Source organism: Euleptes europaea, chromosome 3 (assembly GCF_029931775.1).
Source record: "Euleptes europaea isolate rEulEur1 chromosome 3, rEulEur1.hap1, whole genome shotgun sequence".
In the NCBI taxonomy this organism is placed as follows: Eukaryota; Metazoa; Chordata; class Lepidosauria; order Squamata; family Sphaerodactylidae; genus Euleptes; species Euleptes europaea.
The window spans coordinates 8,263,334-8,288,109 of NC_079314.1; the positions used below are offsets into that span (position 1 = coordinate 8,263,334).

General features: G+C 49.2%; 1 protein-coding gene across 1 annotated transcript in view; it reads right to left on the bottom strand.

Moving 5' to 3' along the window:
- Window positions 1-856: 856 nt before the first annotated feature.
- Window positions 857-24,776, bottom strand: part of DLL3 (delta like canonical Notch ligand 3) — an 86,978-nt gene continuing 63,058 nt past the window's right edge. Inside the window, exons 8-10 of the mRNA XM_056845866.1 lie at window positions 24,109-24,760; window positions 10,447-10,561; window positions 857-943 (exon numbers count right to left, since the gene is read on the bottom strand). Coding sequence (XP_056701844.1) covers window positions 938-943; window positions 10,447-10,561; window positions 24,109-24,760 — 773 coding nt within the window. The 3' untranslated portion in view covers window positions 857-937. The remainder of the gene's footprint in view (window positions 944-10,446; window positions 10,562-24,108; window positions 24,761-24,776) is intronic.

Here is a 24,776-nt window from a genome sequence, read left to right on the forward strand (position 1 = left end):
CACCTTCTGATTGTTTCTCTGTCCCAGTTCTATGATACTGATGGATGGATGCATATGCATTACATCTTGCAGTGGGATATTCTTACTCTTGACCAGTAGCACCTTAAGACACCGACAAGACTTGGGGGTATAAGCTTTCAAGAGTCAAAGCTCCCTTTGTCAGAGACCTCATGCTTTCACTCTCTAAAGCATACACCCCGAAAAACTTGTTGGTCTCTAAGATGCTCCTGGACTCTAACATAGAGCTGTTCTACCGCAGACCAGCCCGCCTACTCTCTGAAACTATTTTTACTCTTGACGCCTGCCAGTAGCTGCATTGAACCGGTAGCATTACCTTTCTTCACACTGAAAGGGAAGAGTCACAGTAGACTGGTGGGGAAAACCCACAGAACTGTAGGAAAAGCCTCAACAATTAAAAAGAACAACAACAACAACAACGAAAAGAACAGTGTATAAGAACCTGTGAAAATTACTGGCACTTATGTGGGAAAAGGGCCCGCCTTTTCTAAAGAGCAGACAATCTTAGCGCAGCGTCCTTTATTCCTCTATGGCTCCTTCAATCCTCCACCCATCCCAGATCAGCCTCCCTTTGGCCCCCTTTCAAGAAAAGAGACTCGACAAACCTTTGCAAACCCAGGACTAACTTTTCACTTTCCACCCCATTCGTCGTTCCTCTTCCTGTGATCTGCGAGTCACTCTTTCACTCTCAATGCAAAAAATATTTTTTTAAAAAAATAGCAGCAAGAATAAATATTAAATATTTTCCTTTAAAAAAGGAGTCTTTCTAATACTGTATGGATCAAAACAAACGGATAATGGTGAGATGCCAGTTGCTCTGGGAGTCCATTCAGTCTGCTTTGTAAACATTCCTTTAGCTGAGAATTTGGAGGAAAACAAAATAAAATAGAGATGCCAGAGCTGGGGAGAAGAATCTTCTTCAGACCTAAAGTGAAGATGAAAGATGGAGGGGAGAAAAGATTAGAAGGGGAAGTAACAGCTAAGCCTTAACTCCTTGCCCTGCCCTCCTCCACTCCTGCCCCCAAAAGTAGCTCCAGGGGAACCCTTTCCCAAGGAAGGAACTGGTCCCGCCAGGACTAGCTCAGATGCAGAAAAAGGTTGCCAGCCAAACTACACCTCTAGCCAGGTGTGGCCCTGGACAGGTGAGTTGCCTGCGCTCTGCAGCGCAAACGTCAGCACCTCTTTCCATCCTGAATGATGATGGCCGCTCCCTCTTGGTTACTGGCCATATTCCCAGCGTACGGGAGTCACACCCCAAACTGAGAGGGAGAAGGGATCTGGTTTCCAGATCTCACCTATCCCGTAGCTCATGTGGAAGTTTGTAAGATGTGGGCCTCTGTGAAATTCTGGCCTATTGGGGTTGGGGCAGTGGCAGAAATTAATATCTGCAATTCTCACATTATTATTCTCATGTGGTGCAGGGACATATGTCCATCTGTTTCTTTAGGAAGTAAATGGAGGGTGGTGGAATCCCTCCCATTGTGTGTTCCCTTCCTGGATGACTGATCATGCAGTCCTATTGGAGAACAGGAAGTGGAGGTTGGCTGCCCTTTGTCTTATGCATTTGGAGTTTAATTTAAAAAATTCAATATCCTCGGTTTTCTCTTTCATTCAAAGCTGCAGCCCATTGTTGGCTCAACACAACCTTATGCTGAAGCTGTTCTTGCTTTGGATGGAAGTGTAAATATAGGGAGGGGCTCATGATCAAAATGGACCCCTCCCCGACTGCCAAGGCTCCCCTTCCCAGCACATTAAGTAAAGCATCAGCAAACTGTGTTCACTCACCTGAGAGCTCTTCTCAGATTCTCCCAGCTGCCATTCCAAAAATGGTGGGTCATACTCTTCGAGAGCTGGTACAGGAAGTAACATTGTCTAACAACAAATTGATTGGAGACTGCCAAACCCACAAGCACCCGGCATTGACCGTTCATTCCGGGACAATTTGGAAAAACCAAGACAAGCAAAGTGAAAAGGGGGAGACCTGCATATTTTATAGACACGGAGGCTGCCTTAGATGGAGTCCTATCATTGATCTGCTTCATTTGGGGTTATCTTCTCTGACTGGCAGTGGTTCTTCAGGGTCCCAAGCAGAAAACAAAATGATCTTTCCCAACACTTTCTACCCAGATCCAAGGTGCCGGGGAGGAACTCTGGGACCTTTGTGTGCAAATCAGCTGCTCTGCCACGGAGGTCTGTCCCTTCTTCAGGCAGATGCTCCCCATTTCTCTTGGGAGAAACAGACCAGCCGCAAGGAATCACCTGAAAAAATATTCTGCAAGTCTGCAAATCACAATATTTACAGAGACAATATGCTCAGGTAACAAGCTGAGAGCCAGAGCCAGCATAACCTGCGACCCCTTACCCTGCCATTTCCTGTCCCTCTCCTTGCAGGTGAATGGTCAGAATGGCACCTGAGAGAATCAGAGAAGAACAAACTGCAGGTGAGAGCATTAATGGCCATTCTCCAGATTGTCTCAGATGCCACCGCAAGCAAAGGCCAAAAGCAGGTGCCAAATATCACCTCCCTCCTACTGGGTCGTTTCCATGACGAAATCTGGGCTCTGTTGCCATCAAAAGGCATATAACTCCAACCCTCTCTAATTCTGGAGAGCAAGTGGAAATTCAGAGCCAGTGGTTTGAGACAGTGATGTATCAGGTGGAGGATAAGAAGCTGACACTTAACACAGACAAAACAGATGTGCTCACTGTGGCCACAAAACGTAGGTGACCGAGTATGGGTGACATTTTCCTTGACAAGTTGAGTCTGCATATTGGGGTAAGGGGGCAGCAGGGGCCAAGGGTATCTTTCACCAGTGCTGTGCACTTTCTGGCCAGGGGGAACCTGTCCATGAAAACTCATACCTTCGTCCAAATTCAGCTGCTGGACTCCCTGTAGGCTCCAGACTTCAAGGACATGTCCTGCCAAGTTTGCTCCATCTGTCCTGTCTGCCGCTTAAGTTTCTTGGCCCATGCAAAGTGCTGGTTCTGCCCTTTCAAGCTGTCTGTGGTCTGGGCCTCAAGTATTTCCAGGATGCCTGCTCCCACGGGGAACTGAGGGCATCAACAGAGCTTCTCTGTCTCTCCACCATCAGATGCCTGGACCTTCTCGGCTGAAGGATTGGAATGCCCTCCCAAAAGATGTTTCATCTTTTCTTTACAGATATTTCTCCAGACTCTCCAAAAACTTTGGGGGTTTTGGCAGTCAGGGACAGATGTGTAAACAGTTGCTGCTTTGTCTAGTGGTTTGTGTCTATCTTTTTTTTTTTTTTTTAAAGCCTGGATTATTTTTGACTCACTTTTCTTGTAGTTTGGTGCCTTTTAGGCTTCCGTAGCAGGTTTCTTTTGGCTGGTTCTTGTATTTATGACTTTTATTATGATTTTTTAAAAATTATATTAACGATGTTACAAAACCATCCTGAGGAACAGATGATATTGAAGGGAGGGATATAAATAAATACCCTCCCAAATGCAGCCTCATGAAGGAGTGATGCTGGTGTAGCTGTCCGAAACATTTCTGAGGAAACCCCATATGGCAAGGCCCAGAATACCCTCTCTTCCTGTAACCAGGTGAAGAGGAACCCCCACGAGGCATTAGAGGGTTTCATAATGCAGAATAATTGTAATCTACCTGGGGTGTTCTACTGGAGGAAGGTGAGCCACAAAGGTTTATGGTCTCCATGCAAAAGAATCCGAGGTTCATATACTTGTTTAAACATTATAGCTGTGGTATCCATGTCCTTTATAGAGGCTTAGATGATTGTGGAGTACCTCCCCCTACCCCAATGCACTTCTGGTCTAATAAGACCGTCATGCATTGTCAAGTAGGTGAGATTGCAAACTTTTCGTTGAGGAACTCTATGAATTCTATGCTGTAATGTTCAGAGGAGGCTTATGTGTCCTCTGATGTTCTCAAATGCTCAACAGAACTAGGACAACCTTCCTCACATAGGTTATGTGGAAAGTAGGTAGGGTCTGTTGTATTCTTCTAGGGGTGGTGGTATCACTGTGAAGAATCGTCAGAGGATGTCCTCTGGAACCTTTGCCTGCTTTAAGCTGAAATAGAGTCTAGCACTATGGCTGGGGATTAAACGATGATTTGGCTGAGACCCAGCTTGTGAAATCTTGGTTGTCCAGCTTCTTTTATTTTTCATTTTTCGAGTGTGTGTGTGTTAAGTGCAGTCAAGTCGCTTCCGACTCATGGCGACCCTATGAATCAATGTCCTCCAAAATGTCCTGTCTTAACAGCCTTGCTCAGGTCTTGCAAACTGAGGGTTGTGGCTTCCTTTACAGAGTCAATCCATCTCTTGTTGGGCCTTCCTCTTTTCCTGCTGCCTTCAACTTTTCCTAGCATGATTGTGTTTTCCAGTGACTCTTGTCTTCTCATAATGTGACCAAAGTACGACAGCCTCAGTTTAGTCATTTTAGCTTTTAGGGTCAGTTCATTTGATCTGTAACCCACTGATTTTTTTGGAGGTCCAGGGTATCCGTAACACTCTCCTCCAACATCACATTTCAAAGGAATCAACTTCCTTCCTGTAAGCTTTCTTCATTGTCCAACTTTCACACCCATACATAGTAACAGGGAATACGATGGCATGAATTAACTTGATCTTGGTTGCCAGCGACACATCCTTACACTTTAGAAAATTTTCTAGCTCCTTCATGGCTGCCCTTCCCAGTCTCGATCTCCTTCTGATTTCTTGGCTGCAGCCTCCCTTTTGGTTGATGATGGAGTCATTTTTTGGGTATGAGTGAAAATGAGGCTTTGGCCCATGGGCCTCTTCTTGGGGTAGGGAACAGGGGAAAAGAATGGAAGGAAGGAGCTGGGGAGGGAGGATGAGCCAGGCAACACAGATGTGGCCATGGTGTGCTGTACTGATTCTCCAGGATCTTGCCCAAGGTGGGAATAACTGGCAGCAGGCACACGGTGAGACAGAAAGAGGAGCTGTGAGGAGGCAGAAGAAGCGCTGGCTCCCGGGGAGGCAGACCCCACTCTTCCAAGGTGCTTCAGGCAGAACGGCCTGGCCGGATGGTCTCTGAGTGTCTTGAGCTGCTCTGATGTGGGGCCTTCCAGCGTGGTATAGTGGTTAAGAGCGGTGGATTCTGATCTGGAGAACCGGCTTGATTCCCCACTCCTCCACATGAGCGGCGGACGCTGCTCTGGTGAACCGAGTTGGTTTCCCCACTCCTCCACATGAAGCCAGCTGGGTGACCTTGGGCTAGTCACAGCTCTCTCTCTCAGGCCCACCTATCTCACAGGGTGTCTGTTGTGGGGAAGGGGAAGTGATTGTAAGCCGGTTTGATTCTCCCTTAAGTGGTAGAGAAAGTTGGCATATAAAAACCAACTCTTCTTCTTCTTCCCAGAGAAGGAGCCTGCCCCTGTCTGCTGGGGCTGTGTGCTGTCCCTAGAGGCAGTCTCCAATCAATTGTTCGTACACGCCTTACTTCCTATCAACCGGTCTTCTGGAAGAGCACCCGAGAGAAGCTAGGGAGTTCTAACTGCCTGCAGAGGCAACGTTTAACCTTCTCCTGTCCGCACTGAAACATATGGGACTCGCATTTGGGTTTGACGGGTGGCTACGGTGTGCAGCCCCATGGTGTCTGCTGATAGGTAGGTCCTCTCTACAGCGGGTGCCTTATCTCCTGGCAGGGGGGGCGAACGTCACCCAGATTGGGGAGGACCCGCTTGCCGTCTCCTCTCGGCAAAAGTGTACCTACCACCAAGGAGCACTCATTGACATGTGAGGACAGCAGAATGGCGGCAGAGGCTGCTGCCCTTTGCATCCGAGACATGCGTTAAGGGAAATAAAACGAAACATTTGGCTTACCCGGGTGATTTATACAAGAGCTCGACTCCCTCGAGACTTCCTGTAGAACTCCTCTATCACAGGAGCTGTGCGTGTTTAACTCAAATCAGAAAGCTTTGGCTGCTGCCACACCAGAAACTCCGGGGAGCCCCCCCCCCCAATCATGCCTGCATGCACCCTGCCCCATCACCTCCAGTCCCCTAAATCCAGAACTCTACCTACACAGAGCTACAGCTGGGCATGCAAACTGGTATGACTGGCAGTCGCCCGCTCACGCTTATTCTCTGTGGTGACCCCCGCCTCGTGGAACGGCCTGCCTGAAGAGGTCGGGAAGGCTCCCAGAAGTACTCTAGTGCCTCAAAACGTGCAAAGCAGAAACGTTCAGGAGGGTGTCCTTGTAATGGAAATGGAACGATAGTGGGATAGAACAGTTCAGAGTGGGGAGTAGATAGTGCAGGGGTCCCCAACCTTTTTTTGTCTGTGGGCACCTTTTGAATTCTGACACAGGGTGGCTGGAACAATCCCCAAACGGCTGCCTCAGGAGGCAGAGCCAGCCACCAAACATCAGGGAGGGAGGGCATGCATAATTCTAATATTAACTCTCCAACGTTTCAAGCAGAAGCTCAGTTCACGAGGATGCCTTTTAAAATGAACCTATCGTTTGAAATATTTTATCACGTAACACAGCTCCATTGCATGACTGATCCTTGTGCTATGGCCTTGGCTGCTTCCACGCAACTTTTAAAAATTCTGCACAGTAGATCAGGTCTCCAGGGTGTCAGAATCCCAAAGTGCAAAAAAAGCCCACTCTGGGCTCAGTCGTGGAGTGTTAAGAGTCAAAGTGGCGTAGCTTTATGCAATCTATGAGTCTGCAAAACCCCAAACAAATCTCATTGCTTTCACTGTGGCCCTTCATGGTCAAGTCCTTCTAATGGTACAACAAGGCGCACAATATCTTGTAAGCCAGGTATCCCAGGAAGTTGTGAGTGTTTAGAGGCACGTGGTGAGGCATTACCACCATACGTGTGCTTGTAAAACCATCACTCCCTACTCACCTGCCCTCCTCAGCGCAACAGAGTTTTGGGAAACAGATTACTCTCTGCCACCCCCCTGCCAAACTCCTACACCACCCTCCATAAAATCCAGTATTGGAAAGGGTGGTTTAGGCACATCCTTAAGAATGCTGAACACAGGTGGACAGAGAGAGACGGGATCCCGCACGGAGTGTCTGAGGAATAACACCCTCCCCTACAAAACAAGGGTTGAGGCAGAAACATTTGTCCTTATGAGCCGCAAATGCCTGCAAGCAGCTTTTAAACATTACAACACTGTATTGACAACCAGGATACATTTCAAAAATTGTGCAAATGAAAAGTTAGAGAAGGCAACACGCCTAACATTGAGCTGGAATGAAATTTAACACAATGTGAAATTCAGCACATGCCTAAAATATCAGTTTACCTTCTCAGCTTTTTTTTTTTTTTTTGGGGGGGGGGGGCAATGTTTCCATTTTTAAAAGTTGATTTTTATGGATATTTTTAAAAAACACCTTTTAGCCCCAGTTCAGATACAATTCAGGGCTTCCCCCAAGTAAGAGCCTTGATATCTGGCAGGGCAGACAGAGATCGTGGCCCTGCTTATATAGCGCTTAGAGGCAGCCCTGCGTAACATCATCCATGCACATCTAAAAATCTGGCAGGCAGGCAAGTCAAGCTGAGAGAACACGCAAGCAAGCTTTTGCACGTGGATTTAGGTGGAAAGAATTTCTGGCTTTGAACTTTAACCTGCATCAGGGGGTCCCCAACCTTTTTGGGGTCCCCAAGTCCCCAACCTTTTTGGGGGCTATGGACACCTTTGGAATTTTGAGAGGGGGTGGTGAGTGCCACCCCGATATGCCTTCCATGGGAGGTGGCGCTAAACCCCAAATGGCTGCTTCAGGAAGCAAAGCCAAATTCCTCACGCCTCCTGGGAAGAAGGAAATTGAGACGGGGAAACAAAACCACACACTGACTAAGGAAAGCCCAGTTGCTTACCGTTCTTCTTCATCCTCCGATGAAAAACTGTTTCATTTGAACGAGGGAAGCCAATAACAAACCCTGCCTTACAATGGCCCCACCCACTTCCTGAAAAGTTTGGAGGTGCCAAGGGAAGTACCAGTGGGCGCCACGTTGGGGAACCCTGACATACACTTTTACACAGAGAGTGCTGCTGCTCCCAAGGCATTAAGTCAGCGACTGAGTAGACAGTCCACGTTCAGCAATCTAGACTGATTCGAAAGGGGCAGCTGGGTGGGTTTGCTGCTGTCCAGCCGACAGAAAAGTCTGCCTTGTGAGCGCCTGAGTGACTTAAACAAGTAGACGGAAGCCAAAACTTTAATGAGCCAAAGTCCACTTCTTCAGATGCATGAAGCCTTACCTATCTTCAGCTGGCAGAAATATCTACATGGATGCAGAGTTAAGATGGGTGGGGGCAAGGTGGCCAGAGCACTAGCCAAACGTGGGCAGTCGCTTAGGGCACCGGATTTTGAGGGGCACCAAAAAAAGGTGAGATGAGCCTCCCCTTGAAGGGAAGCTTGGCATTAACTGGCTTCTAGAATCCCTATATCTATTTATTCTGGTCTTCTGCAGCTTTAAGGATGCAACATGGTTGTTGTTTTTTTAAGCCTTCTTCTATTCTTATTTTTTATATTGTTCATTCTGAATGCTCAGTAAGTAAAACGTTCATTCTAGATTTCTCAGGGCTTTCCCGAATTCTCAGTTTCCTCGCTTGTAAGTTCCCGGGGGGGGGGGGGTTGGGAGGGGGGGAGTTCAGTTGCTCACATGTTTTGCTCCCTCTAGTGGTTGATTTGCTATCACAGAGGTTTATGTCCAGTGTAAAAACCTGCAGTTTAAATCTGCGGGGAGATATGCTGGATGTAAACCTGTCTGATATCGAATTGAACACTAGTGGGAGCACAACACATGTGGAACTGAACCCTCACCCCCAAAGAACCAACTGTTTTATACCCCTCTTTATACCAACTGTTTTATACCCCTCTTTTCTCTACCACAAGGAGTCTCGAAGCGGCTTACAATCACAATCCCTTCCTCTCCCCACAACAGGCACCTTGTGAGGTAGGTGGGGCTGAGGGAGTTCTGAGAGAACTGTGACTGGCCCAAGGAACAGGAAGTTACAAGCAAGGAGACTGAAAATGTGGAAAAGCCCTTACATTTCTCTGTATTAAATTGGGGGGTGGTGGAGCCATTGTTTATCTAGGATGCCAAAAAATCTTGGGCAGGCCTTGGGGGGAAGTATTAATGAGGCCAGAATCCACAGCAATCCGGGGGTGGGGGTGCGGGGATTAGAAGACAATTCAGAGAACAAAAGATCAGTTCAGATGAATGAGTGGCCCAATCAGAATATTGGGAACGGCACAGCCTCGCAGCAGATGAACCAGCAAAGCACAATCCCGCTTCTGCTTTGCCCAATAACATAACTGTGGATTAGTTCGATTCGAGTCCAGCAACACCTTAGAGACCAAGAAGATTTTCAGGGCACACATTTTTGAGAGTCATAGCGCCTTTTGTCAGATAGCAGGGAGCTTTGACTCTCGAAAGCTTATACCCTGAAAATCTTGTTGGTCTCTAAGTTGCTGCCAGACTCGAATCGAACTAATCCACAGTTCTTCTGCTGCAGAACGATACAGCAACCCTCTGATAACTGTGGATTATTGGCCCTTCTGGCTTCAATTGACAACACTCTCCTCCCTTCTGTTGTTTGTACCTGTATGGACTGTGGTTAACAAGAGCTCCATTTTTAAGGTGCCACAAGACTCCTGATCAATATAAAGACTGGCCCATGACTGACAGGGATTGGTATTGGTCAACCTCGTCTCCTTTTGGGGTGAAGACGGGAATCATATTCAGAGTTGTGGAGGTGGTTTGAAAATGCCTTTGCAGGACTCAGAAAGCACATTTCCAGGTCTGCAGCAAAACAACCAGCAAAAAAATCCTGCAGGTTTAACGCACAGTTTCCCATAGAGAAAAGCCAACTCTGTTCCTGACACTGATTGTGTTAACAGTAGGACAGGCACCTAGTGGCCAGTGCTTGTGAGGTCACCAACACCCTCCCCTCCACACTGATTAAACAAAAAGTTTTAAGGTAAAGGAGGCCCATAAGTCTTTCAGAAGGCGGTCTGCCCTCTGCTACCTAGGGGGAAGGACAAGACTAACTCATTCAGTGTTGGACTTATTGGTGTGGGTTCCTGCGATGGGTGAGGAATCCACTGTGGTTGCTAAAGAACAAGTGTTACTGGACTTGAATCTACGTGCTAAACAATGACATCTGTTTTCGCCTTTCATTGGCATAAGAAAAACCCTGCTGGATCAGACCAGTGAGGGTCCATCTAGTCCAGCATCCTGTCCTACACAGTATCCTGTTTCCCTGGAGGGCCAACAAACAGACCATGTAGAGGCCAAGGCCTTCCTCACATGTTGTCTCCTAGCCATGGTATTTAGAGGCTTGCTGCCTCTGTATATGGAGGTTCCCTTTAGTCACCATAACATAAGAACTCGATACGTGCTGTCCTTGCAGTGCCCTGAGCTAAATAGGCAGGGTGGAGAAGTGAGTGCATATTCATTACCTCCGTTGCATAAATGCACTGCTCCATCTGGTCTGGGATGATGTAGATGGGGTGGTAGGCGCCTTCTTTGGGATAGCCAGCAGGGGTGATTGATAGGATTGGCTCGGATTTTTTACTGCAGTGGAAAAAGAAGAACCAGGGAAGGGGTTAAACACTGGCAGGCAGATAACCTGTCCATAGTTCTTCGTTTCCTAAAAAGAGAAAGGTTATAGGGCTCAAAGCCCACACAGAATCACATCCTCTGTTGCCAGTCCACCCTGGCCACCAGTAGGGGATAAGGTGGTCAGATCCAGGTTGGGAAACACCTGGAGCTTTGGAGATGGAGCTTGGGGAGGACAGGGACCTCAGAGGGGTACAATGCCATCCTCCATTTTCTCCAGGGGAATTATCTCTGTAGTCTGGAGATGAGCTGTAATTCTGGGAGATCCCCAGGTCCCACCTGGAGGCTGGCATCCCTACTTCCAAGTCAGCCCCACAGGGAGCACTGGACAATAATCTAATCTTGGTTGTTACCCAGATGTTACCCAGATGTGTATGAGTGGCCACATCAGCCTTTTCCAGGAATAGCCGCAGGTGGCGAACCAGCCTACAAAACAGCTTCCAAGAAAATGAACATCAATTCAAACAAATAATCAAGAAAAAGCAGCAGTTAAAAATCAAATAATTAGCAAAACCGGCAAAATAAAATGCAATGAAATAATGTTTGAAATGCACCTATCACCCAAAGCTCAACAAGATAATTATCCCGATTCAGCAAACACTTTCCTTAAAAACAGAGTTTAGAGTCTGAAGACCAGCAAAGAAGTACGGGTTCCCCAAGACAGGCCCAGCCCTGAGGTGGCAGTTTCACTTCAGGTGATCTTAAAGTAGGGGTCCCCAAGGTGGTGCGTGTGGGGGCCATGGCCCCTTGACTCCTTTCCTGGCACCCACCAAGTGTTTTTAGAAAGTGGGTGGGGGCTAAGTGGGATTTTGCCCAGAAAGGCTTCTGATTGGCCACCGGAGATTTTATTGGTAGGGCAGATGCTTCAAAATGTTGTTTTGGCAGCAGCTGCCACCACAGCACAAGGGTCTTCACTGGTGACTGAAGTTAAGCGGCAGCAGCCATTTTGTGGCTGGCTCCGCCTCCAGCCGCCGCCATTTTGTGGCTGGCTCCGCCTCCTGTAGAAGCTACTGCATGCCCACCACACAAGAAGCCTGCAGGCTCCAAACGGTTGGGGACCTGTCTGAAAGATTGAGATGTTCCACCAGGCCTATGGTTGAGGACAGCGATGGTTATGTGGATTGGCTGGCCTCCTGCCCCTTCTTCCCCGGTCCTTCCTTCCGTTTCCCTTGCTGTTGTCCCTTCCATCTCCCGTTGTCCTTTCTGTCCTTGGGCTTCTTGGTGGCTCTTGGCCTTCCCGACGGTCATCTGGAGGTCCCACCTGGAGGCTGTCATCTTCGGGCCAGCCTCCCTGTTGAGGACAATTATCCATGGGAGCTAGCTGTGGAGCTGAGGCACCATCTGTGTTTTTAAAGTACGTTTATGTTTTAAAGTTCTTAGTTACATGCTTTAATGTTGATATGTATTGTATTTATTAAAAACACCATCTGTGTTTTTAGAGTAGGTTTATGTTTTAAAGTTCTTAGTTACAAGCTTTAATGTTGATATGTATTGTATTTATTTTGTTGGAAGCAGTCCTGAGCCTGGCTGTGCCGGGAAGGGTGGTGTATAAATGTTATAAATAAATAAGTAAAGCATGCCAGGGCACCTACAGAAGGAGATGCCCCTTCAGGTAAGAATGTTTTGGGCTACAGAACTCAAAAGATTTTCAAGTCAATCTGGGCACCTACTGGTAACTGGCTCAAGGCTTTAAAGGAAAGCAGAATACAATCCCATCATCTTAGCTCACCAACAGCAAATGCGCTGCCTTGTTTAGCCCCAATCGAGACGCCACAACCAGACTTATTGTCCAAATGTGTGTGCGTGGGTGGGATGTGTGTTTGTGGCTTCCTAGAGGCACCTGGTTGGCCACTGTGTGAACAGACTGCTGGACTTGATGGGCCTTGCTCTGATCCAGCAGGGCCTTTCTCATGTTCTTATGACAGGCAGTAACACAGACCCAGATAGGGTTGCCAGCTCCGGGTTGGGAAATACCTGGAGACTTCAGTGGGGTGTCATGCCACAGAGTCCACCTTCCAAAGTGGCCATGTTCTCCAAGTGAACTAATCTTTGTCTCCTGGAGATCAGTTGCAATAGCAGGAGATCTCCAGCCGACACCTGGAAGTTGGCAACCCTAGACCCAGAGTTCCCCGGCTGTCAGCTAGTTTTGGTGGAGCGTCGCCTTGACAAGGGAGCCAAAGACAGCTGGATCAGCCTCATTTTTGGTAGCCTAATCGATTTCTTCTTGCACTTAGAAAATTTATGGCTCTTTTTACTACAAAAAATATCTCAAGAGAGCCACAAAACAAAGAAATCAATAATGCCATTTACAATTTAGAAGCAGCCACCTTAATGTGAATATATGAAGTCAGAAGTCTCTTTCTTTGATGTGCATCATTTTACACTCATGTACGTTGAAGCTACACATTTGCCCAGGTTGGTAAGGTTCATTTATTCTACTTAGTTGCAATTATGCAGACATTTCTATACCGGCAGGGCTTTTGTAGCTGCTTGCAACAGTTAAAACCAGCCATAACAAAATATTGTAAAAACAGCAGAAAAACAGCGGAAGAGCAACACAGAGAATAAAAAATGCAAACAGCAGAGCAGAAACAGCCACCAGCTTACCTAGCCTCCCCGTGTCAAAGTCCACTGAAGTGTTTCTGTTTTTCTCCTGCCTCCAAAAGAAGAGTGAGGGGGAGGGGGAACTGAACAGCATGGGAGAGGATGCCACTGCTAGCACCTTGAACTGTGCCCAAACACAGCCAGTGAAGGCGCAAAGGGTGTAACATGCTCCCTCCTTCCGGGCAGCCGCGTCTGAAACAACGGAAGCACCTGAATAGTCTTCAAGGACAGCCTCATATAGAGCACATTACAGTAGTCTAGTCTAGATGACCAAACATAAATGATGATGGTAGTTTCCTGTTGCCCCATTAGAGGACAAAGTTGGCAGTTAGCTGGGGAAAGAGTCTCCTTAATGTTGCTGTGATCTGGCTTTCCAGTAGCAAAGGTGGCTCTAGAAGAACTCTTTCTCGAACCTGCTCTTTCAGAGGAAGAGTAACCCTGTCTGGAACATGTAATTTCCCCAATAGTTTCTCTTACCCAATATCATCTTAGTCTTGTCTGGACCGTGCTTCAGTTTGTTCGCCTTCATCCAGCCCATAAATGCTTCCTGAAACCTGATCAAAACAGCTGTAACTGGTTGAGAGGAACAGGAAATGTAGAGTTGGGGAGGGGGGGGTTCATCTGCACACTGTTCACACCCACTGCCAAATTCAGGAAGATCTCTTCCTGTGGATTCTTTAAACAGCACAGGGAACAGTGTGGAACCCTGGTGAACTCCACCAGATGTGGGGAACCACAGTAGACTCCTCGAAGGATCTCCAGGTAAGTCCTGTTTTGTCCTGCAAGAGGCCCCAGTCAGATACGGTGGTTGATGGTCCAATATCAAAGGCCATTGTGGAGTCAAGGAGCACTAACGGAGTCACATCTCCATCTCCACACAGGAGTGTGAAAGGACAAGCCCACCAGGGTATCAAGACCTCTTGGGCGAAGTAGGAGGCCTTGATACGCCACCTTGTTTGCCAGCTCCAGGGATGAGCTATCTCTGCAGGAGACGGAAGCCGTGATCTGGCCAGGAGAGTTTCCAGACGTCCCGTCTCCTGTGCTGCAGCATCTGCTCCAGCTTCCTTCCTGTTGTCTTCTGAGCCACAGTTCAAGGGGCTGGCGTCGGTTAAAATGAGTGTGGATTCTGCAGGTGCCCCAGACAAGGTACCGCTGCTCTGGATTGACAGCCAGCGTGGTGTGGTGGTTAAGAGGGGTGGACTCTGATCTGGAGAACCGGGTTTGATTCCCCCACTCCTCCACATGAGCGGCGGAGGCTCATCTGGTGAACCGGGTTGGTTTCCCCACTCTTACACATGAAGCCAGCTGGGTGACCTTGGGCTAGTCACAGCTCTCTCAGCCCCACCTACCTCACAGGGTGTCTGTCATGGGGAGGAGGAGGTGACTGTAAGCCAGTTTGATTCTTCCTTAAGTGGTAGAGGAAGTCAGCATATAAAAACCTGATCTCCGGCCGATAGAGATCAGTTCACCTGGAGAAAATGGCCGCTTTGGCAATTAGACTCTATGGCATTGAAGTCCCTCCCTTCCCAAACCCCATGCTCCTCAGGCTCCACCCCAAAAACCTCCCTTTGGTGGCAACGAGGGACCTGGCAACCCTACATAGAGTCCACCTTCCAAAGCGGCAATTTTCTCCAGGGGAACTGATCTCTGATGGGGCACACTGCAATTTCAAAAGCACTATTTAAGACTAGGAAAGTGGGACTGGTTGAGAGGGACTGTTCCTCCTCCCTCCCCCAATTAAGGCTAACCGTCTCCTTCCATATCTCCCTTCGCAGCAGCTACGGACATCAGTCAGCCATCTGTTGGCTATCTCACCATCTGGGGTGGCTCGCCCGGGACTTTTCCATCATGGCTTCGGCTCAGTGGAATGGGCTCCCTGTAAAGGTGTGTGTGGGGGGGGTCCTAGGGTTGCCAGCTCCGGGTTGGGAAACAACTGGAGATTTTGGGGGTGGAGCCTGAGGGGGGCGCGGCGAGGGGAGGGACTTCAGTGGGGCATAATGCCATAGAGTCTACCTCCCAAAGCTGCCCATTTTCTCCAGGTGAACTGTTCTCTGTTGCCTGGAAATCAGTTGTAATCCCAGGAGATCTCCAACCACCACCTGGAGGTTGGCAACCCTAGGGGGCCCTCTCCTTGGAGAACCGCTGCAAGGCCTGCCTGTTTGCAGGGGGGGAGTCTGAATTGGCAGGCATCTTTTAAGGTTAAAACGAGTGTGGATTCTGCAGGTGCCCCAGACAAAGGTACCTCTGCTCTTGATTGACAGCCAGCGTGGTGTGGGGAGGGGAAAAGAGATTGGGGATTTGCTATTTTATTTTTTGTCTTAATTGAAAAGGAGGGATATAAATGTTTCAATAAATGCAAAGAAAATTAATAAACAGCAGCAAACTGTGAGCACCGTTTCCACACACCCTGCTCCCAGGTGGCTGGCTGCAGCCCCCTCCTGCTCCCCCCTTTACGCCTGTGCAGTGGCCCAGGCTCAGTGGGATACTCAGCAGCACGCTCTGTAGCCCACCTACCCCCTTCCCCCCCACTCACCCCCCGCACTAGCCTTTTCTTCAACGGAGGTACCGCAGCCAATGGTGTCTTCGCTCCACAGAATGTCTCTTTCCGCACAAATCAGTATTCCTTTTTTATGATTTCCATGCTTTTGTTCTGTTTAATATGATTATCTTTTATTCATAGGGTTTCCAGGTCCCCCTTCACCAACAGCGGGAGATTTTTGGGGCGGAGGCAGGCAGGGGTTTGGGGAAGGGAGGGACTTCAATGCCATAAAGTCCACTTGCCAAAAGCCTTTTTCTCCAGGTGAACTGCTCTCTATCAGCTGGAGATCAGTTGTAATAGCAGGAGATCTCCAGCGAGTACCTGGAGGTTGGCAACCCTAGTTGCCAGGTCCCCCCTCTCCTGCGGCAGGGGGATTTTGGGGCAGAGCTGGGGCAGGGATCACATGTATGCAGCCGTGCAACACGATCACTTCCAGTTTAGACCCAGGAAGCGCTGCATAACAGCGGGCCCATCGTGTTGCGGTGCGTCCGGGTGTCATTGTGTCGCATGCAATCCTCACTCCTGAGCCGGCTGATGGATTGGCGGGCAATTGCGGGCAAACGAACTGGCAGCCCTTTTTGTCCACCCTCAGGTATTGCCCCAGGGTTTCGGCCTGGAAACCTCTGTTTCCCTTACAACAAAGCCTACCAATCCACTCTGGGCTGCTCTCTGTTCTCCAAGGGCCATGTCCACACTCATTCGTCATCATTCCCTTGTGGAGGGTTTAAAAAAAAAACCCCAAACTTTTGTTTTTTTACATTGCTCACAATGTAAATTGCTCCAGCCTTGCTTGGCAGTGGGCCTCTTCCGTTGACTTTGTGATTGGAAGGCCCGCTGCTTTCCAAACTGGGCAGAGTCTTTGCCCAAGGCAGCATGATTTAGGGTTGCCAGGTCCCTCTTCACCACTGGGTGGAACCTGAGGAGGGCAGGGTTTGCAGAGGGGAGGGACTTCGATGCCAAAGAGTTAGGGTTGCCAACTTCCAGGTGGTGGGGAGAAAATAGGCACCACTGCACTGGTATCAATAGATTAGGAAATTAGTACAGGAGCGAAAAGCTAGTAAGCAAAGGTGCAAAAGGGATGTTATAAGCTACTGAATTACATACACTTACATAGACAAGTCCATACATGGACATGACCTACAATATAACAGACAAATAAAGTGACAAATGTGCAGTGCAAATGAAATTTAAAAAAATGTCTCTTAAAAGAGTACAGTAAGTTTTCTTGAAATGCAGTATCAAACAAGGCTACATGATATTGCATTTCAAGAAAACTTACTGTACTCTTTTAAGAGACATTTTTGAAACTTTCATTTGCACTGCACGTTAGTCACTTTATTTGTCTGTTAGATTGTAGGTCATGTCCATGTATGTACACTTGTCTATGTAAGGGTATGCAATTCAGTAGCTTATAACATCACTTTTGCACCTTTGCTTACTAGCTTCTCGCTCCTGTACTAACTTCCAGGTGGTGGCAGGAGATCTCCTGCTATTACGACTGATCTCCAGCCGATAGAGATCATTTCACCTGGAGAAAGTGGCCACTTTGGCAATTGGACTCTATGGCGTTGAAGTCCCTCCCTTCCCAAAACCCACCCTCCTCAGGCTCCACCCCAAAAACCTCCCTTTGGTGGCGAAGAGGGACCTGGCAACCCTACATAGAGTCCCCCTTCCAAAGCGGCCATTTTCTCCAAGGGAACTGATCTCTGTTGGCTGGAGATCAGTTGTAATAACAGGAGATCTCCAGCTAGTACCTGGAGGTTGATAGAAAAAATAGTACAAGGCTCTACAAAATTCAGCAAAAAACATATATTGGTGAAAGTGAAAGTGCAACTAACATCAAAAAATACACAAACAGAAATGAAGCAAACCGTACATACAAAACAGCTCAAAATAAGGCTGTTGAACAATAAATACACATAAGAATGTATATAATAGGTCGCAAACAACTCTCGGAGATGTAACGAATTTAGCACGCAAACGGGAGAGAGGAACGAGGTCCCGGGTGAGCGTCGCGTTTTCGCTGCTGCGGGGGCAGCTTCTTTAGCCGTCCGTCTTAAACAAAACGACAAGCTGCTTCTTATCAACAATGTGGATTTCTCGTAGGCTAATCTTACTCTCAATGCGCCTGCTAGGCTGCTCCGCTCTGTTTGTGTATTTTTTGATGTTAGTTGCACTTTCACCAATAGACGTTTTTTGCTGAATTTTGTCGAGCCTTGTACTATTTTTTCTATCAGCTGTTTATTGTAGTATTTGTGCATTTTTCTCCAGCCAGTACCTGGAGGTTGGCAACCCTAGCATGATTCCTTTCCCTTCTCAAGACGATGACGAATGATGGAGAAGCCTCACGGAAATTTCAGGAGTAGGCTGACGTCTTGCTCTTTTACAGTCTCAGAGACACAGATCCTCTACTCTCCCTTCCCGGAGCTGGACGGCCCAGGCTATCCCAATCTGGGAAGCTAAGTAAGGCCTTTATGGTTCAACCCTGGTTGGTACTTGGATGGGGGACCACCAAGCAAGTCCGGGATTGCTATGCAGAGGTGGGCAATGGCAACCCACCTCTGAACGTCTCTTGCCTTGAAAGCCCCTTGAAGGGGTCTCCATAAGTTGGCTGCAACTTGAGGGCACTTTCCACCCCCACCCCCCCTTTCTGCTTGCAGCCTTCAACCTAACGCCCATCCAGGAGATGGCGGGCGTGTGCGTGCGGGCGTGAATGCACTGCACCCTTGATTGATGCAGGATTTTCTTCCCTGGGGAAAGGGTGTGAATGCCTAGGTTTCTGAAAGCCGTTGGGTCTCTACAGGTACATCCAATCTGCCCCCGGTTTGTAGAGGGCCCTGTCTGGTTGATCTAGCAATCAGTACAAAGCTCTCCGTTTTACTGTGATTATTTGCTTTAGGTGCCAACAACCTTGCTTTCTCATTACTGGTTGCAAAATAAGGTTCTTTGTGAGAAGGCTGGGAAAAAAATCTTCAATGTCATTGTGGGCCAAGAAGAATTCACCCCAACCCACCCACACACACACCACCCCCACTCATTTCCCCATCGTGTCATCACAAATTATTATTTTCTCATTAAATGAGTATCCTGCCTTTCTGTGAATAGTTCTGTGAACTACAAGGTGGCTAGCAAAACCAAGGAGGAGGATTAAATAAATGCAACCATGGAGGGATGATTAAATAAATATAAAATAGAAAATTGTCGGCCCTCCTGCTGCCCACAAGAGAGGACGTCAGATTCCTTTGTCGGCAGTCTTTGTGCCAGCGGCAAGGATGATGAATCTCACTGTCAGTTCTTGCCTACCCTATGAAAGCACACACTGGCTGAATCAATATACTGCTGGGGAAACTTAGACGTTTATTTTAGAAGAAGAGTTTGTTTGTTTTTGCCAATTTTCTCTACCTTTTAAGGAGATTCAAACCGGCTTACAATCACCTTCGTTTCCCCTCCCCACAACAGACACCCTGTGAGGTAGGCGGGGCTGAGTGTGTGTGACTCGCCCAAGGTCACCCAGCTGGCTTCAGTGTGTAGGACTGGGAAAATTAATCCAGTTCACCAGATGAGTCTCCGCCACTCATGTGGAGGAGTGGGGAATCCAACCTGGGTCTCCAGATCAGACTCCACTGCTCCAACCACCGCTCTTAACCACTACACCATGCTGGCTCTAAGAGAACTGTGACTAGCCCAAGGTCACCCAGCAGGCTTCATGTGGAGGAGTGGGGAAACCAACCTGGTTCACCGGATTACCACTGCTCATGATCACCAGATTAGAGTCCGCCACTCTTAACCACCACACCATGCTGGGTCTATTTATTTATTGATACCCCCCTTTCTCCCCAGTGGGGTCCCAAAGCAGCTCACATTGTTCTCTCCTCCATTTTATCTTCACAACAACTCTGTGAAGTAGGTTAGGCTGCGTGTATGACTGGCCCAAGGTCACCCAGCGAGCTTCCAGAGGTGGGGACTCGAACCTGGGTCTCCGAGATCCTAGTCCAACACTATTAACTACTACAACACTATTACCACACGCACTCTCCATCGTCAGTACATGGGAGTTTCCCCAGAGCATCAGGTAGTGGCTCCTGCCCTCTCCGCCTCTCCACCTGAAGCTGAATTGCGCCAGCATGTGCCAAGAAATCAGCTCCAAGCATGTTTGACCATAATAAAGTATAATAATAATAATTGCTCCAAGCACAGAATGTCCAGAACACGCCTGGTTAAAAGTCTTCATGGGGTCAACTGTGACTTTGCAACAAGTGAATCACTGTGTTCATAACTGCGGTGAAGTCAGGCTGAACCATAAGTGGGCCAGGTGATACCTGTGGGCATTCAGGACAGCAAACAGCCAAGCAGAAAGAGAAGCAGCCCAGGAAATCCCTTCAAGCTGGGCAAAGAGGCAGCCAAACGGGGGCACAAATTTCTGTATATTGAGGCAAACGAAAACAAAAGCTTAATTTCACAAGGACGGGACCCTAAAGGGCTACATCTACCCAAGGAAGATTTCAGGAAGGCACTGGAAACGTCAGCTCAGGGCTGAGCTAGACGCGGCAGGTGAATCGACACGCATTTCCTTGCATGCCACGTCCCAAGCGTGGAGGACTCCTGCTTTTTCTTCCGACACAACGGAGCATGTGGGCGAGAGAAGGTCAGCCCTGGCCCCTTTGCTCTCAGGACTTTCCTTCTGGCCCAGATAGCCGGGGCACGAGTGGAAGAAAAGACAAGGTTATGGGACGGGCCCACAAACTGCAGCTCAATCCAGACAAGACGGAGGTGCTGCAGATCAAAGACGAGGCTGCTCGAGGACTGAGGTTGCCAGGTCCCTCTTCGCCACCGGCGGGAGGTTTTTGAGGCGGAGCCTGAGGAAGGTGGGGTTTGGGCAGAGGAGGGACTTCATTGCCATAGAGTCCAATTGCCAAAGCAGCCATTTTCTCCAGGGGAACTGAACTCTATCGGCTGGAGATCAGTTGCAATAGCAGGAGATCTGCAGGTAGTACCTGGAGCTTGGCAACCCTACTGAGGAGTCAGCCTGCCCTGGAGGGGGTAGCACCCCCCACCTCCCTGAAGGGGCAAGTCCCCAGCTGGAGGCTGCTGCTGGATCCTGGCGTGTGGTTGCAGGCTCTGGTCTCCGCTGTGGCACAGAGCGTGTTCGGTCAGCTTTGGTTAACATGCCTTCCTTGAAAACTGCAGTCGGCCCATCGCGACCCACACACTGGCCGCGTCCAGGTTAATTTACTGTAGTGCGCTTTTTGCAGGGTTGCTTTTGAAAACCGGGCAGAAAATTCCACTGGTCCAAAAGGAGGCCGCCGGGTGACTGTCAGGGACGGGATACAGAGATCGTATCACCTGCGTACTCCGAGGTCCGTGCTGGTTGCCCCGTGTGTTTCTGAGCACAGTTCAACGGGCTGGTTCTTACCGCTAACGTCCTAAATGGTTTGGGGGCCAGGTGCTTGAAGGACTGCTTCCCCCCATACTGCCAAGTCTGCAAGCCCCGGCCTCCACCTCCCCACACCTGCATAGGCAAAACGGCTGGCAACCAGAGGCAGGGCTTTTTGAGTGGTAGCACCTCGCCTGCGGAGTTCCCTTCCCCTCGAAGCTCCCTGGTGCCTATCTCACTGTCCTTAGGCACTGTTCCAAAATGGTCCTTTTTATTCAGGCTTTTAGCTGTTTTGTAGTCTGCTTTCTGCTTTATGAATATAATTTTAGGCTGCTGAATGTTGCTTTTTTTCCGCTGTTTTTATGCCCTTGATTTAATTTATTGTTGGTAATTCACGTGTGGGCATTTTCATGATTTCAGTGTCTGGTTTTTACTTCACGAGTTGCCTCGAGCCCGCAGCCTCAGCACCTCCTCTATCACACGGGACTCATAGCCCTTCCTTGCCGTGCTGTGAAAACAATATTCCAGTTGTCCAGCTCCCACAAGAAACATTAAAAATGGCAAAACCCGTTTCTTCCTTTGAGGAAGGACCTGAATGGAAGTAGAGCAACAGAGATGCTTCAGATTGTCGTGACATTTCAGAACAAGGATCCCCAACTTTTTTTGAGCCTGCGGGCACCTTTGGAATTCGAACACGGGGTTGCAGGCGCAGCCACAGGAGGTAGAGCAAGCCACACAATGGCTGACGCAGCTTACCTTCAGTAACACAGCGAAGAAAACAATGGTTTTTAAAATCTGCACAGCCTATCAAATCTCCAATAGCCAAATCAGAAGCCTTGATAGGCAAAAGCTACCCCGGCGCAGGCCACTTTCTAAAAACACTTGTCGGGTGCCAGGAAATGTGTCAGTGGGTCTAGGGCACCCACAGAACCATGTTGGGGGGCCCTGATTCAGAACATACTTCCATCCTGTCTAAGGGAATCCTCTTTACTGCCGCAAGCAAGCCTGTGGATGGCAGCAACGTATTTCTGTAATGGTCCTATTTTCATGCCACTTTGGAGCACCTTTTCAAGCACAGCCCTGGCCACACCAAAGACTGGCATCTGAATGGGGTGCCCTCAAGGGTATGCCCATAAAAGGGACGCTGCTGTCTTTTGGGGGTTGTTCCCGGCGGTCACGTCAACTACACATGAAACGGTGAGGATTTCTACATCTCAGCTGTCCTACGGTAAGCCAAGTCTCCCCCCTTCCCAGCCATCAGCGCAGGGTTGCCAGGTGCCTGCTGGTGGTGGGCAAACCCCCGGCAATTGCCCCCTCTGCCTGCTGACCACCTGAGGGTCGGCAGGCTAACGTGCATGTGCGTGTGTACCGCGTGTGGCACTTCCGGTTTCCGCCTCGCAAGGGGCCTTTACCTCTTAGTTTGAGTGGTAAAGGGCCGCGCGGAAGTGCCGCACGTGCGTCGGCGTGCGCACACACTAAAACGCGAACGCCTCCCGCCGGAGGAAAAGAGGGACCTGGCAACCCTACATCAGCGTCACAACCATCACAGGTGGGGGTGGGAATGTTTCCTCATTTTTCCTAGCAACGTCCTTGCAAAAGAGTGGGTGGGGGGCAAGCTTATTTCTCACCTCTATTGCTTCAGGCTGCAAGGAGGGAAAGGCACAGACGACTGCGCACCCTGCCGCACAAACAAATTCCCTGGGCACGGAAAACTAGGACAGCATGAAGGAGGAGTCCATGTTTAGCCTTCTCCCTGACACTTGGTTTTCTCCAGGCAGGGAATTCTCAGTTTTGTACCACATCCACTGTGGATGAAACCATTTCAGACTCGAACTGAGCCAAAAACCGTGGTCGAAATCCAATCTTCCTGCTCAATATTGCCAGTTTGAGCAGAACCCAGAATTGAGAATACATCACACTGCAGCCAACAGCAAGAAAGAGCTTTGCGGCACCTTGAAGACCAACAAATTTACCCTTCCAGAATCCTCTGTGGAAGCAGAGTCTGACTCACAAAAGGTTACGCCGCTGTACCTTTGTTAGTCTTCAAAGTAGGGTTGCCACCTCCAGCTAGGGGAATTCCTGAAGATTCCTGGGTACTAGTAAAAATGGCTGTTAGTCATGATTCATACCTATCCTCTCCAGGATCAGAGGAGCAGACCTGTTATATTGGGTGCTGAGGAACAGCAGCGGCAGTCGTCTTGTTTGGGGGCTTCCTGGAGGCCCCTGGTTGGCCACTGTGCGGGCAGACTGCTGGACTTGATGGGCCTGGGTCTGACCCAGCAGGGCCTTTCTTGTGTTCTTAAGATTTGGGGGCAGAACCCAGTTAGGACAGAATCGGGAAGGGAGGGGAGGCTTCAGGTGAAAGCCTGACTGTGGTAAAAGTCCTTCTGGAGGCAATTCTCCCCGTAAATTCTGCATTATTAAGATTGCATCCGGACTTCACCGGGGGTGGGGAGTGATAGCTGGTATCTACTGGACCAACACAGTCTTTTCAGAACGACCGGTTCTTCTTGACACAATCACCGCATGAAGGCCTCATAATGCAACAACTATCGCCTCATAATGCAACAACTGGTTATAGATTTGTAAATGGAAGAACATGAAATTAAAATAGGGTTGCCAACCTCCAGGTGGGGCCTGGAGCTCTCCTGGAATTACCTGATCTCCAGACAACAGAGATCAGTTCCCCTGGGTGAAACGGCTGCTTCGGAGGGTGGACTCCGTGGCATTACAGCCCGCTGAGGTCCCTCCCCAAACCCCCCCCCAGGCTGCACCACCCAAATCTCCAGGAATTTCCCAACCCAGAGTTGGCAACCCTAAGCTAAGAGCAGTTCCTTTCTGAGCATGAGGTCTGTCTCCCACACGCCATCCCTTGCCATTCTTTACATTCCTTTCCCCCTTCTCACCAGTTTTCTAGTTACTAAAAAGGAAAAGCCCCTCCCCTACCCCAAAGAGATGGGATAGAGGAAGCGGACGTCCACTTACTTCTCCAGCTTCTTCTTGCAGATGGACTCACGGCCCTGATCCAACAGCTTCCTCTTGCAGTTAAACTGGTCGCTGTGGAACCGGCCATCTTTGTTCGACACCTTGAACCGCCCGGGGGAAATAAGGAAGCCGTCCCTCTCCTTCAGGTTGTTGATGGTCGCCAGGTCATTCCGGACGCTGCTCTTCACGGCCTTGCGGCCCTGCCTCATGTGCCGCAGCACAGCGACAGCAGCGCACGCCGCGAGCACCAACGTCATGAGCCCCAGGGCGAAGGACACCGCCAGGGCGGTGGGGAAAGGGCCCTCGGCCACCCGCTGGCTACTAACCGGGGTGGGAAGCTGGACTTTGAACTCGCAGCTCGAGCCCATGTAGCCGGACAAACACTCGCAGACGTGGCCCGAGAAGTGCGTGTAGCAGGTGCCGCTGTTCAGGCAGGGGCTGGAGCCGCAGGCGTCCATGCGGGTGCTGCAGTCCTTTCCGCCGTAGCCCAAGGTGCAGGAGCAGGTGTAGCTGTTGGGGCCGTCGATGCAGGTTCCTCCGTTGGCGCATGGGTTGCCGGCACAGTCGTCCATGTTGAGTTCACAGCGGGAGCCGGCAAAACCGGGACGGCATTTGCAGATCACGCTGCGCCCCAGGTCCAGGCAGTGTCCATCTAACAGGGAAGGGTA